The sequence below is a fragment of the Macrotis lagotis genome, chromosome 4 (assembly GCF_037893015.1).
Source record: "Macrotis lagotis isolate mMagLag1 chromosome 4, bilby.v1.9.chrom.fasta, whole genome shotgun sequence".
Lineage (NCBI taxonomy): Eukaryota > Metazoa > Chordata > Mammalia > Peramelemorphia > Peramelidae > Macrotis > Macrotis lagotis.
Window position 1 is genome coordinate 151024683 of NC_133661.1, and position 15271 is coordinate 151039953.

A 15271-nucleotide genomic window follows, 5' to 3' on the forward strand; every position below is an offset into this window, starting at 1 on the left:
TTGTTAATATTTTGATGATAGTAATTGGATACAATTAAGTTTCCTTTGTAACCCTATATATTTTTTAAATTAATTTAAAAATGTTATTCCAAGAATGGTGTCATAGACTTTATCTGACTACCAAAGGGGTCCATTATCCAAAAATGTTAAGAACCACTGACCTGAATGATATATTTTTTGGAGAAATGATCTCTCTCAGTTGCTCTTCACAGTTTCTCTTTTGGATTAAATGAAGAAGATAAATAATATAGAATTACAAAGGATACTGATTATATTGAAATAGTTATCCCCCAAATTTTTAAACCAAGACTTTTGCAGACTCCAGGTTAAGATGACAGTATTTTCAATGGGTCATTTTGTGCATGGATATTGTGTGTGTAGATACTAAGTTCATCAGTACACAATCCATCCACATCTCAGCCCAAGCAATTCTTTGCAATATTCTTCCATAAATCCTTACATGGAGGATCTAAGAGTATAGGAGACTTTTTCCTGGGTCTTTCTACTTTGCTATATGTTCTAAAGGAAGAAAAATTAATTTGTTCACAAGAGAACAAAGAAAGTAATTTATTTAGGATCAGCAGGGGCCTTGGCATTTTCTTGTCACTCAAAAACAAATACATCTGTGGTGACTTCTTTAGGTCCTAGAAAAAGAGAAAAACCTCATTTTATTTATTAATGATTAGTGCGTGTTCCGGTATTGCAAACAGAATGACTATTACCTGCTTATCTTGCTGAAAGTACAAAGATCACTGCTGTATAGATTAAACAGTGAATATCCTCCCTTTCAGATCAAGACCACAGTGGTTGGACTGAGGAATCATTAATACAATGAATTATGTACAAGCCACCTTCATAGTGGCTCTCCTTGTTTCTCTGTCTATTTCCCCCTCATCAGGATGGTCAGAAGGTGAGCCATTTTCCTTTAAATAAATGCGGGGGGAGGGGAGTAGTTATGTATTTTTTTAATTAGGATTCACTGAACTACCAACATTCACGTGAGGATCTCTAGAGCCAAATTATGATGTTGGGCAGGGTCAGATCTGGGAATATTATATTAATGAGGTCCTAGAAAGAGTTATGAGGTAGATAAAATAAAAGAAATTCAGTGGGATTAAGAGGAGGCAGAAGGATATAGGTCAGGCATATCAAGGTAAGTCAGTGCCCTAAAAAGTCCCAGTTATGGACACTGTCTGCTTCTATAGATAAAGAATGAAAGGGAATGAATGAATTACAAACCCTCATTTTTTCTCCTTTTTTCCAAGAACTGTTTATCTCTGACCTTTTCTTTCCTGAATAGTATCTTATTCTAGATACTTCCTGTTCTTTCAAGTTAGACAATAAGTGTTCATTTCTCTCCTCTGCTTCCTCATATTCTAGACTACAAAGAAATCCTAGAGACCCGGCTTTGGGATGATTTAGGTCGATATACATTGTAAACTTCTATAGGTCCATTGTTGTTTTGTTGTTGTTTAGTTCATTAGTAATGTCTTACTCTTTGTGACTCCATTTTGGCAAAGATACTGGAGAAGTTTGCTGCTGCCTTCTCCATCTCTTTTTACAATGACTTGCCCAGGGTGACCCAGCTAGTAAGTATCTAAGACTCGAGTCTTTCTGACTCCAGACCCAGTGGTCTTTCCACTGTGTCACCTACCTGCTCTGGAACTATGGGTCTAGCCAGCCTTTATTCGATGATTGTAGTGTTCTGAGCATCAATGTTATCAAAGCAGTAACCTTGAGATGAAATTCCTTCTATAATAACTTCCCCCAATACTACACATCTAATGGGATATCAGGCAAGGCTGAATTTCTCTGAACCTCAGTTTTCTCAACTTTAAATGAAAGATCTTTATAAGTTCAAAGTTATGATCCTATGAAACAGTTCTTGACTATTCCACAATAATAGACACCATCTTAGGGAACTATAGGCAAGTGTACTCAGAAAGTGCAGTTATCATTAACCAAATTATGTCATCTCCTTATAGTTCAGCTTTAAAACTGTTTGCCCTAGTATTTGATGGTTATTCAGAGACAAGCAGCATCTAGGACTAATTTGTCTCTCTATTCTCAGTCCCTCTCCTCTCCAATACATCTTCCACATAATTGACAAAATGTTATTTCTAAAGTATAGGTCTGATTTAAGTCACCCTTCTCAAGGGGTTTACTGGCACCCTATTGCCACACAAACTTTTCTGGTGGCATTTAAAGTCTTCCATGAGCTGTATCCAATTATCTTTCTAGAACATCGCACATTACTCTGAGGTATTCTATGTTCCAGTCAAACAGGTCAACTTGGTACTACCAACTTTTGTTCCTTTGGACAGATTATTTCCCATCCATGATGAGGGCATGGTAGAGTGGTAGAGTGGATAGAACACTAGCACTTATAGCTGTGTGACTTTGGGTAAGTCACTTAATCCTAATTGCTTTGCATCCACAGCCATCTCTAGTCATCCTGATTCATGTCTGGGCACTGGATCCATGTGGCTGCAGGGGAGACAGTAAGGTTGATGACTTAGCACAGCACTCTGCTCACTCAAATCCAATTCATGTGCTTGTCATGGTATCACTTTCCTGATGTCATGGGCTTCGAGAATGAAGGACAAATATCCCATCCATGGCTGAAATGCTTACCTGACTTATCTCTTCCTCTTTCAATCCCTAATTCCTTGAACAATTTGACTTAAATACCAGCTCTTATGAGAGTTATCCAGTTGTGTGTGCTTTCATGTGCACATGCATGTGCATGGGTATGTGCATTGTATTGACTTAACTGGGATCATCTAGGTACCTGCCATTTCCCCCACTAGAATGTAAGCCTCTTGAGGGCAAGAATTGTTTTCCGGTACTATTTTCATTTTTATTTTTGGCATCTCTAAAACTAAATGCTTATTAAATTGAATTGAATCAACTATCAGTCAGATTTCCTGTCTGCCACAAATTTTATTCTGTCAGGGTTAAATCTGGTTGTTTCATAAAATTCAAGTGAATTTGCTTCAATATTTCCCTCCCTGATGAAGGGATAAGGAGACTGCTATAAAGAAAATTTATAGTTTGTTTATATAAAATGAAAAAGGTCACTGAGACAAGAGAAGCTTTGGAATTCTTTCTCTGTTCTGGTTATGGTTGGTAATGGGAGAGCTTCATGTTTAGCAAACATACCCCTTCCAGGGTAAACTAAAGATTTAATCTCAACTCTGTTTTTCTTTTTTGATTTACTCTATGACCTGAGGAGACCTCTGCTCTTTAGTGATTCACTAGATGTTGAGTAGCTGAAGACAATTGCCAGAGATAGAACATTATGTTTAGCAGTTGAAGAATAGACTAGTAAGGATAAAACTCCAAAAACAAAGAAATTATACCTTTTGTAATTTCCTACGAATCTATGTGTTTTTTAGGGCAACCAAGCTTGTAAGCTCTTTGAATTTATTTACACTAGATTGCATATTCTAAACAGCCAAATTTTTGATTCTACCTCTTTGGGCAGAAAAAATCCTTTGTGCTTGCTATGCCTTGTGAATGAAATGAAAAAGCAAAGAAAAGTTTTGTGCCCCTACACAAATTATTTTGCTTCTATTGATTTGAGTTTTCTCAGATGTAGGATGACAGGGTTGAATGAAGTGATTTTAAAGCTTCCTCCTGAAGCACTACCATCTGTTTTACTGCTGCACCCCATGGATACTATAATTATGTCCAGCTTAACATTCATTTTTTATTTAAATTTTAAAAGTCCAAATTCTCTCCCTCCCTTCCCTCACCTTTTCCCTCCCTGGCAGCAAATGTAGATAATACCTTTTCAATAAGGAAAATCTTTTACCAAAATTATCACTTAATGAAAGAAGACAGACCTAAAGAGGGAAAAACACCCATAAAAATATAATAAGTGAAAAATAGTATGCTTCAATCTCCATTTATACTTCAGATTTTTCCTCTGGAGATGGACAGATCATGAATCCTTTGGAATTGTGCTGGATCTTTGAATTGATGAGAATAGCTCTGTCATTCACAGTTGATCATCAATACTGCTGTAACTGTGTACAATGTTTTCCTGGTTCTATTAATGTTCTTTGCAGGAGTTCATATAATTTTTGCTAGGTTTTCCCAAAGTCAGTCTGCTCTGATGAGTATTTCTTTTTTCATTAAATACATAAATACATACATATGTAATTTTGTTTTCCAATTACATCTGGTAATTAGTAGTTTCTACCTATCTTTTTCGCTTATAATTTTTTTCTCCCTCCCTTCCCTCCCTGATATAGTCGTTACATTTGCATCCATGGTATGCATACATCAAAACTGAATGTGTTATGAGAGTAGAAACAACTCCAAAAGGAAGAAATATTAGAAATAGTAAAGTTATGGAAGACATAAGACAATTAAAAATTGAATATGGGGCGGCTAGGTGGCGCAGTGGATAAAGCACCAGCCCTGGAGTCAAGAGTACCTGGGTTGAAATCCCGTCTCAGACACTTAATAATTACCTAGCTGTGTGGCCTTGGGCAAGCCACTTAACCCCATTTGCCTTGCAAAAACTTAAAAAAAATTGAATATATTAAGCTTTGGTCTTACTTTAAATTCTACAGTTCCTTCTCTGAATACAGATGGTATTCTTCATCATGGATCCCCTACAATTGTTCCTGATTATTGCACTGATAGAGCGAGTAGGTCCATCAAGATTGATCATTAATCCATGTTGTCATTAGTGTGTACAATGTTCTTCTGGTTCTCCTTGATGAGCATTTCTTATATCATTTTATACAGTATGGTAGTATTCCATTATAATCATATACTACAACTTGTTCAACCATTCCCCAGCTGATGGACATCCCTTTAATTTTTTATTCTTTGCCCCCTTCAAAAAGAGCTGTTATAAATATTTTTTGTTTTGTTTTGTTTTTTAGGTTTTTGCAAGGCAAATGGGGTTAAGTGGCTTGCCCAAGGCCACACAGTTAGGTAATTATTAAGTGTCTGAGATATAAATATTTTTGTACAAAGTTACTCCCCAATTGATAAATGATCAAAGACAGTTTTCAGATGAAGATATTAAAGCTTTTTATAGTTATATGAAAAAATGCTCTAAATCATTATTGATTAGAGAAATGCAAATTAAGACAATTATGAAGTACCAATCTCATACCTATAGGATTGACTAAAATGACAATAAAAGAAAATGATCAATTCTGTAGAGGATGGAAGGAAAACTTGGGACATTAAATGTACTGTTGGTAGAGTTGTAAACTGATCTAACTATTCAGGAGAACAATCTGGAACTATGCCCAAAGAGAATTAAAACTGCTCACACTGATTCAGCAATGCCAATACTAGGTTTAAATCCCAAAGAAATCATAAAAAAAAATGGGAAAGGTCACATATATTCAAATATATTTATAGAAGTCCCCTTTGTAATGCCAAAGAATTGGAAATTTAGGGGATATCCATCAATTGGCGAATGACTGAATAAGTTATGGTAAATGAATCTTATAGAGTAATGTTATTCTGCTAGAAATCATGAGTGGTTGTACTTTAGAAAAGGATGAAAAGACTTGCATGAACTGCTGGTGAGTGAAGTGAGCAGAACTGAGAGAAGCTTGTACATATTAACAACACTGTGAGATGATAAACTATGATGGATGCAACTCCTCTCAGCAGTTCAGAGATCAAGGACAACCCTGAGAGATCTGCTGTGAACAAAGCCATCCACATCCAGAGTAAAAAATTACAGTCTGAATGCAGAGCAAAGCATACTATGTTCACTTTTTAAAAAAATTTATATTTTTCCTTTCTTTCTCAAAGTGTTTTCTTTCCCCTTAGTTCTCATTCCTCTTTCACAACATGACTAATATGTAAATATGTTAAACATAAATGTACATATATAACTTTTACCAGACTGCCATCTTGGGGAGGGGTAAGTGAAGGGAGGGTGGCACAAAAATGTAGAACTCATAAATTTACAAATGGATGAATGTTGAAAAACTACCATTGCATGTAATTGGAAAAGTAAAATAAAATTTCAATTAAAAAAAGAAAAGAAAAGCACAAAAAACGATTGTGGAAAACTTTCTTTACATGTGGCTGGAAAAATAATTAATTAATATGGTCTTATACAAATATATAGTTTTCCCCTTTAAAAAAATCTTTTTGGGATATGCAAACATACATACATACACACATGCACATATAGTAGAGATATTGCTGGGTCAAAGGTATGCACAATTTTGAAGTCCTTTGGGTGTAATTCCAATTTGCTTTCCAGAACAGTTGAATCAGTTCACAATCCCATTGACAGTGCATTAGTGTTCCAATTTTCCCATATCCTCTCCAACATTATTTTCCTTTTCTGTTGTATTATATAATCTATTGGTGTGACATGATGCCTCAGATCTGTTTTAATCTGCATTTCTCTAATAAATAGTAATATGGAGAATTTTTCCTTCAAATGAAAACTCCTTGTTTATATTCTTTGGGGAATGATTTTTTATTCTGTAAGTTTCATAGAAACAGTTGCTTAGAGATAACCCATGGAACAAAATAGCATGCACACTAATGTATGCTTATAGAATTTTTTGCTTTTTATTAATATACCTATATTCTCATTGTTATCTGGGGTCTGAGGTGGACACTTGAAGTGGTAATTGCTGAAATGGATTCTGTTTTATCCATAAGAATAAGTTGTTGAGAGGTATCCTGATTTGTTCTAGCAGCTCCACAAGAACAATTTATTCCTCCAATAAACATGATAATCCTTGTTGACTAGAGATCTCTCCTGAATATATGTTTTGTAGTTAGGTTTTTTCTTCTCAAAGGTCAGAGTGATTCGTTATAGAGACAATGATTACCTCAGAAGATTCAGTCTTAGACTGGAAGCTGAATTAGGCAACTAATTTCTTATTTATTCTGAATCTGGTCTTCAAGCACAAATGACTGATCATACACATACAAAAAGAAGTTCTTTTAAATTGGGACCTTTCAGATATTTTGCCACTAAGGCTTAAGTCAAAGGAGTTGCTCAAATTCCCTAATCTTTCAAAAATATTTCAATAGAAAAATCCTCCAACTGGGTCACATTTTCAACCAAATTATGGAGTTTTAACATTATTATCAATGGACATATTCTGATTATTTATTTTGTTCAGGGTTCTATGGCATACATAGAAGAAGAAGAATATGTTATATGATAGGTCTTGACCTATGTCAGGTTAATTTGATACCTCAGATTTTTTATTAGAGCAAAATACTCATAGATCTGAGAGTTAACAAAAGATTTAGTTACCCATAACAGAAGGAAATTCAGTGTAGGGAAAGGATATTCATTGATAATATAACATTAATTCAACTCAGTTTAGCTAGTCTGTGCTGGTGATTATCTTGCCTCTAATTGCCATGGTCAGAATCCTGAGGAAGGAGTGATTACTCATGCCCTGGTTTTTCCTACTTAGGAGACCAGGAAGCTATGTCAAAGGCCAAAGTCAATAGTCCTTTGATCCAATTAAATCTAGAGGACAGATTATATATCTTTTTAAAAGATATCTTTTATTTCTTACATCATCAGGGTTAGCCCAAGTATTCCTTTGCTCCCTCTCCCAGAGAGCAATTCCGTATAACAAATTGTAATTTTAGAGAAAATTACCAGCACAACTGATCAATACATTAAAAAAGTTTGAAAACTTGTGCAAAAGGTAACATGTATTTTCTATCTCCATGAAGGGGTGAGTTAGGGGTGTCTTCTCATATCTTTTTATTTAAATCCCACTGACTCTTGACCATTTTGTTACATTTACTTTTGATTCTTTGGTATGTAGTTGTTCTATTCATTTACATTGTTATAGTTTCTTGTTTTTTGGCTCTAATTATTTCTCTCTCCATATGTGTATATCTGTAACACACATACACACACATATATGGTATATGACGATATATGATTGTAATGGAATATTATTGTGTTAAAAGAAATGAAAAGAAGGATGATTTCAGAAAAACCTGGCAAGAGTTACATGAACTGATGCTCAGTGAACATTATACATAGTAAAAGCAATATTATTCAATGAAAAATTGTGAATGACTTATTTTCAGTAATGAAATAATAAAAGACAATCTTGAAAAACTAATGATGAAGCTCTGCCTCCAGAGAAAGAACTGATATTGATTGAATACAAACTGAAACATGCTATTTTTCACTTTCTTTCTTTCTTTCTTTCTTTCTTTCTTTCTTTCTTTCTTTCTTTCTCTTTCTTTCTTTTTCTTTAATTTGAGTCTTCTTAACCTGTCGAATTGCTTGCTTTCTCAGGGAGGAAGGAAGGATAGAATTTGGAACTCAAAACTTTAAATAAAAATGTTAAAAAATAAAAAATAAGAATATATATATCTCCCACTCATAATTGTGAGAATTAGATTATCTTTGTCTTCTAATTTTTATAGTATAGTCTTTCATATTAATGTTGCATATCTATTTAAAGTGTATTGTGTAAAGTGTTGGTTTAAGCCTAATTTCTGTTGGATTGCTTTCCAGTTTTACAAGCAGTTTTTATCAAATAAGGAGTTTTTCCCTATGGAATTTATGTTTTTCACTTTATCAAATAATGGGTTAGTGAGTTCTATTGCTTCTGAATCTCCCTTGTCTAGTCTGTTTAATAATCTAAAGCAATATAAGATGATTTTGATGACAGCTGCTTTAAAATAGTTTGGGGTCTGGATGTGCTATACCCCCTTGATCTCTAATTTTTTTCATAATACCCTTGGCATTCTAGATCTTTTGTTTTTCCAAATAAATTTTACTATTATTTCACCAAGTTCTATAAGGTATCCCCTAGGAAATTTTATTGGCACAGCATTAAAACACAGTATACTCTAGTCATGGACTCTGAATATTTCTCCAGAAATTTAAGTTTTTCTTTTTTCCTTTAAGAAACACTTTGTAATTGCTCGTTTGGGTGTGTGTGTGTGTGTGTGTGTGTGTGTGTGTGTGTGTGTGTGTGTGTGTGTGTGTGTGTGTGTGTGTGTGTGTGTGTGTGTGTGTGTGTGTAGGTTGGTCTCCAAGCTTTATATGCATTTTGTAGTAGTCATTTGGAATAAGGTTTCCCCTCTATTATTGCTGCTTTTGTTTTGTTACTACAACAACAACAACCACTACAGAGAAATGCAGTTGGTTTTTGAGGATTTTGAAGGATTTTGTTTAACTCTACTGAAGCTATTGTAGTTTATATATCTTTTAAAGTAAGAGTGGCCTAGCCTAAGGGGCTTAGACTAAGCCAGCAGGACTTTTAGGACATTGGTTCCAAACAAAGGATTTCTGTCTTCAAGGACTTTATAATCAAATTGGAGAGACATGATATATATCTTTTAAAAACTAGTAAGATGGAACAAGGTAGTTTATAATATTTGACATTCATCACATTGCTAAAACAATAATCCTGTGTGTGTGTGTGTATTTGTGTGTTTGTGTAAATTGATCAATGCACAGGTATAGTCACCTCCACCTGATGAAGAACACATTGACAACCCTTTTCTTTGATGATCTATATGCAGTTTGATAGCCTTTTTTTTAGGTTTTTGCAAGGCAAATGGGGTTAAGTGGCTTGCCCAAGGCCACACAGCTAGGTAATTATTAAGTGTCTGAGACCGGATTTGAACCCCAGTACTCCTGACTACAGGGCCGGTGCTCTATCCACTGTGCCACCTAGCTGCCCCTTGATAGCCTTTTAAAATAAATCTTTCCACAGTTAGGTATTTATAAGGAAGACAGAGTATTATTATACCTAGAGAATATTTACAAATTTACTACAAGCTGCTTCTAAAATAGCAAAGACAGTGAGAAGTATATTGAGAGAAATAAAACACCACTCTAATTTGATCAACCTAGTTCTTGACTTATGATCACACAGTTTATGCTGTAAATGATACTCACCCCAGTCCCCTAAGTGCTTCTAATGCAAGAAGTAATGCCTACTAAAACCTGAAGAAGGGCATTAGGTGGGAAATGACTGAAAATGGATTAGGTGAAATAGCAGAACTTATATATAGCATGGTCTTCAATGTGTACCTCCTTTAAGATGCCATGCCAAGAAGAAAGCTACCCCTTGTGTAGTCACAAGAACATTTTTCTTCACAAATGATAGAACTCTTAGCTCTTTGACTTTTAACTTCTGTAGTTAGCTCCTTAGAATTTTCAGCTACTCCTGATCTTTCTTGGTGTCCCTCTCCATTCACTACTAGCTAACTTTGATGTAACCAGAATGGTTTGCAATATATGTAGTAGGGAAAATCTGCTATCCATTTGCTTCTGCAGTGTCTACCAATGTTCCAACATAACTTAAAATACTATATGGGGGTAGATTAGCAGGAATGGGGTGAAGTGTAGAAGGGTATTGTAAGGAAGGAATTCTAGGAGGGGGGAAATTATGGATTAGGGAGGGCAAGGAAATGAGTAGAACTAAAGCAGAGGAGTAAGGAAAGGTTCTTGCTTTCAGGAAATTTTATAAAAATGAGAGATGCACACAAACATAAAATAAAGATCAGGAGTAAAATTTATTATGTTAAAAAAAGCAGGGATAGTAATTGTATCTCAGAGAAAAGTTAAAACTAAAATAAATTTAATCAAAAGAGAAAAATAGTAAAACTATACTATATGTCAGCAATATTTATTAATATTGCTTTAAACTATTTAAATACTAGATAGTATAAGGTAAAAAATATTGCTATGGTTTAGGAAAGGATGGACTGGTGGGTTTAGAAAAATATTGAAAAATTTGGACACATGAAGGAAGATACTATCTACCTTCAGAGAAACAGAGGATAAATAGAAATAAGCATAGTACAGTCTTATATGTATATATGTATATGATTACAGATATGTATTATGATATGTATGTATAATGTATGTGTATATGCATATATAATATGTACATATATCAGTGCCTATTTGTATATGTATATATGTGTGTATGCCGTGTATCTATCTCTATCTATAATTATATCAGCACTTAATTGTAGCCCTGGGGGAAAGGGAAAAAAATAAAAAGTGTTTAGCAGAGAATAAAAGAAAATCTACAAGGAAGCATAGAAAAGACCAATAATTTTTATCACAACATATAGTATTTGCTATATACACTTTCTTGAAATGAAAGTTGATTGCTTTATATTTTGAATACTCTCATGTTCTGCTATACACATGGCAATTTTTTTCTTTTCTTATTTTATATTTTAGTTTAAAATAAAAACTATTTAAGAAAAAATGTAATATATATATAAAATATATATCAACACTATATAGATGCTTAATTGACTGATTGACTGAATGACCTGTGCGCCTTCCTAATCAATCAGTCAATCTATCAATCAATTAGTATGTGTTAAGATACTATGGATACGGCTGTGGATCTGGGGTGGCTAGGTGGCACAGTGGATAAAGCACTGGCCCTGGAGTCAGGAGTACCCGGGTTCAAATCCGGTCTCAGACACTTAATAATTACCTAGCTGTGTGGCCTTGGGCAAGCCACTTAGCCCCACTTGCCTTGCAAAAACCTAAAAAAAAAAAGATACTATGGATACTTTGTTGACAGTTTGCCCTCAAGGAACTTGCATTCTAATATATATGACCTTGGAGGATATAAAATGAAAGTATCTAACTTGAAATAAAAAAATAAAAGAATTCTCCATCACCTAGTTTTCCCATTCCCTTACAAAGCAGTTACTTATACCAATGAAATCAAGGGTGCAGACCCTATTCCTCTCCCTCCACAAGGAGATTATACATTTCTTGAGAAACTAAACCTTATTTTATATGTAAAATATAGGACCCAAAATAGGATATTGAAGTCTAATGGACTATTTATTTTAATAACACATTATTTGAACTATGACCTAATCTAAATTTTCTATATTCAAAAAAATAATAAGCATGTCACTTCAGCCTTGTTGATGGTGATGCCAGGACTCTGACATGCCAAAGGAAAAAGGACCAAATAATTTAATGCTTACAATGCAAACACCCAAAAGTATACTACCTTCAAGATGAAATAGCTATAAAGAGACCTTTGTGGAGTTAAAAATGACAGAGAATTAAAAATTAGGAGTTAATAAAGTTAGGTGTGGTATTGTAGGACTATGATCCCTGCTTCTGGAGCAAGTGAAACTGTTGCATCATTTGAGTTCAGGAATTTGAGCAGACATGGGACTAAAAGCCAATCATGTTTCTGTCCTAAGTCTGGGACAAATAGGATAAGTTTCCAGGACAGGGGATGGGTATAGTCTATATGACCAAAGGTGGACAAGCAGGTGAGGTTGGATCTGGAGTAGGTCAAAGTTTCCTGGTCCATCAACAGTGGGGTCAGGCTCATGAGTGTCAGTTAGACTTCAAACTTGAACAATGACATAGAGTTTAGTTTCAAAAAACAAAACAAACAAGCAAAAGTAAACCAAAAAAAAAAAAGATGATGATAAAGAATCAGCAAGAAAGCAATGTCCATCACATTTTTTTAAATTTTTATTAAAGATATTATTTGAGTTTTACAATTTTCCCCCAATCTTGCTTCCCTCCCCCCACTCCCACCCCACAGATAGCACTCTGTCAGTCTTTACTTTATTTCCATGTTGTACCTTGATCCAAATTGGGTGTGATAAGAGAGAAATCATATCCTTAAAGAGAACAGAATTCTCAGAGGTAACCAGATCAAACAATAAGACATCTGTTTTTTTTCCCCAAAATTAAAGGGAATAGTCCTTGTACTTTGTTCAAACTCCACAGCTCCTTATCTGGATACAGATGGTACTCTCCTTTGCAGACAGCCTAAAATTGTTCCCAATTGTTGCGCTGATGGAATGGGCAAGCCCTCCAAGGTTGAACATCACTCCCATGTTGCTGTTAGGGTGCACAGTGTTTTTCTGGTTCTGCTCATCTCACTCAGCATCAGTTCATGCAAATCCCTCCAGGTTTCCCTGAAATCCCGTCCCTCCTGGTTTCTAATAGAACAATAGTGTTCCATGACACACATATACCACAGTTTGCTAAACCATTCCCCAATTGAAGGACATTTACTGGATTTCCAATTCTTTGCCACCACAAACAGGGCTGCTATAAATATTTTTGTACAAGTAATGTTTTTACCCTTTTTTCTCATCTCTTCAGGGTATAGACCCAGTAGTGGTATTGCTGGGTCAAAGGGTATGCACATTTTTGTTGCCCTTTGGGCATAATTCCAAATAGCTCTCCAGAAGGGTTGGATGAGTTCACAGCTCCACCAACAGTGTAATAGTGTCCCAGATTTCCCACATCCCTTCCAATGTCCATCACATTTTGTTGTTTGTTTTAGATTGCAAATCCTTAGGAGAACAAAGATTGTAAGAAGCTAAATTGTACAATGCACATCATGACTACATCCAAATAACAATCTGACAGTTTCTTTTTCATGCTGTATCCTTCTGAGAGTAAAGGATTCAACCCACTAAAGACTTGCAACTGATTTTATAATCACTCTACTTTATATTAGTGATTGAGACCATTAAAAGAGGAAAGGGTGTTTATCCAAAAGGGATAAACACTCTTTCAACTCAGAGATGTGCTGGGATGAACAAAACTAGAAGCCAGAGAAGTTGCAAAGAAATCAGCATGTTTAGGGAATGCCACAGAAGGCAACACACTGGGCAATGGGCAATGACAATTTGTCTCCTGCAGTCATTGAGACAGCATCCTTTCATGGAAAGAGTATAATAACCTCTTCACTCAGCTATGTTAACTGAATATCACAATACCAGCTCTCCACCAAGACCAAGAATTCATGTACTTGGTTTTTTTTTAACACATATTTTGACAACTATAGTTCAATATAATTGGTTTCCTTTTCAATTTTATGTATTTTATGCATTCAAAATCTCATTTGGAGAAGTTCATAAGTTTCATCAGACTACCAAAGGGGTCCCTTAAACAAAGAAGTCTAAAAACCCCTGACTTAAGCTACTTCTCTTGAATCTGAAGCCATAGTTCAGTAAAATATCTATACCAACTCTGAAACATGGTGGTTCTCATATTTTCTACTCAAGCCCATGGATCTGACCCTTTACTAGGTACTGGAGGAGTCCTAATTGCCTTCTTCGGCCTAGAATTTTCTTGTGTGATAATTTTCTTATCAATTTAGAGTTTATTAGATAAGGGAAATATCTATTGGATGTATGTTAAGGTCAAGGTTATTCTACTATAACAAAAGAGGTAGTAGAGCACAATGGGAAAATATTTACTTTGGATTCAAAAGAGATGAGTTTGAATCTCAAGTCTGCCACTTACTATCTATATATAGACGATATATGTATGACCTTGGGCACATCATTTAACTTCACTAGGCCTGTTTCTTCATCCAGTCTAGACTGATGACTAAGGTCAACTCTATTATCCTGTGCTTAGGAACCATGATACACTAAATGAATACATAGTTAAGAGGTATTCTAGCTATTAACCTCACCACCTGATTGATGTATGATGAGCCTATTGGTTGCTTCACAAATTTCTAAGAAGGTCTTTTGGTACTTAAGTTTGGGAAGGAGAGCCAGACATAATCCTCCAAACCTAGGAGTTCACCATAAGTGGGATAATGATTGATTTCATGTTTCTATGATACTTTGACTGCCCATGGACTGAATTACAAATCAGCTTGGGAAATTTAGAACTCTCCCAGATGGTTGACAGAAATTGTGGTTCCTGGTGTTAGAGGCAGACCTGCCTCAGTCCAGTCCAGGTTCAGGTTCAAGTTCAATATTTAGAGGAGATGAGACACCAATAATCTACTTAGCCCCATCATAGAAAGTATATTTAACCAAGGTACAATCTCATCAAGCTCAGATAAATGCATCCTCTCTCATTTACATATGGAAACACATCTGGCTAACAGGGCAGTTTGTGGTGATTTATGTGGGTTTGAGACATCTGTCAAGTCTGAAGGCCCCAATATCATGTGAGTGAATCTTTAGAGCTCTTAAGTAATCAGGAAGCCATGTCATACTGCTAAAGCTTACCAGGAAATCATGCTGAAGGAAACTTGTCCCACTCCAAGTCAATCAAGTTTTCACTTTGCGGACTTTTAGAAGAATGCTAGCTTAACACATATAGGGGAGAAAGGAAGAGGAAATTCTAGTAAATATTGGTCCTATCAAACACAGGATGAACTCAAGGAAAAATGAGAGAGTGAAAACCATGGTTTGTGTAAAAGGACATATTTTAGGTAGACAGTGAATTATGTTATTATAAGAGAATTAATTACCTAGTGGGCTGTAGAATGATCTAATCATC

General features: G+C 35.1%; 1 protein-coding gene across 2 annotated transcripts in view; it reads left to right on the forward strand.

The window, feature by feature from the left end:
• Positions 1-771: 771 nt before the first annotated feature.
• The window catches only part of LOC141521612 (inter-alpha-trypsin inhibitor-like), a 96273-nt gene continuing 81773 nt past the window's right edge, over positions 772-15271 (forward strand). For both annotated transcript variants that reach the window (XM_074234362.1, XM_074234363.1), the window contains exon 1: positions 772-910. In XM_074234362.1, the coding sequence (XP_074090463.1) occupies positions 832-910 (79 nt within the window). In that variant the 5' untranslated portion in view covers positions 772-831. The remainder of the gene's footprint in view (positions 911-15271) is intronic.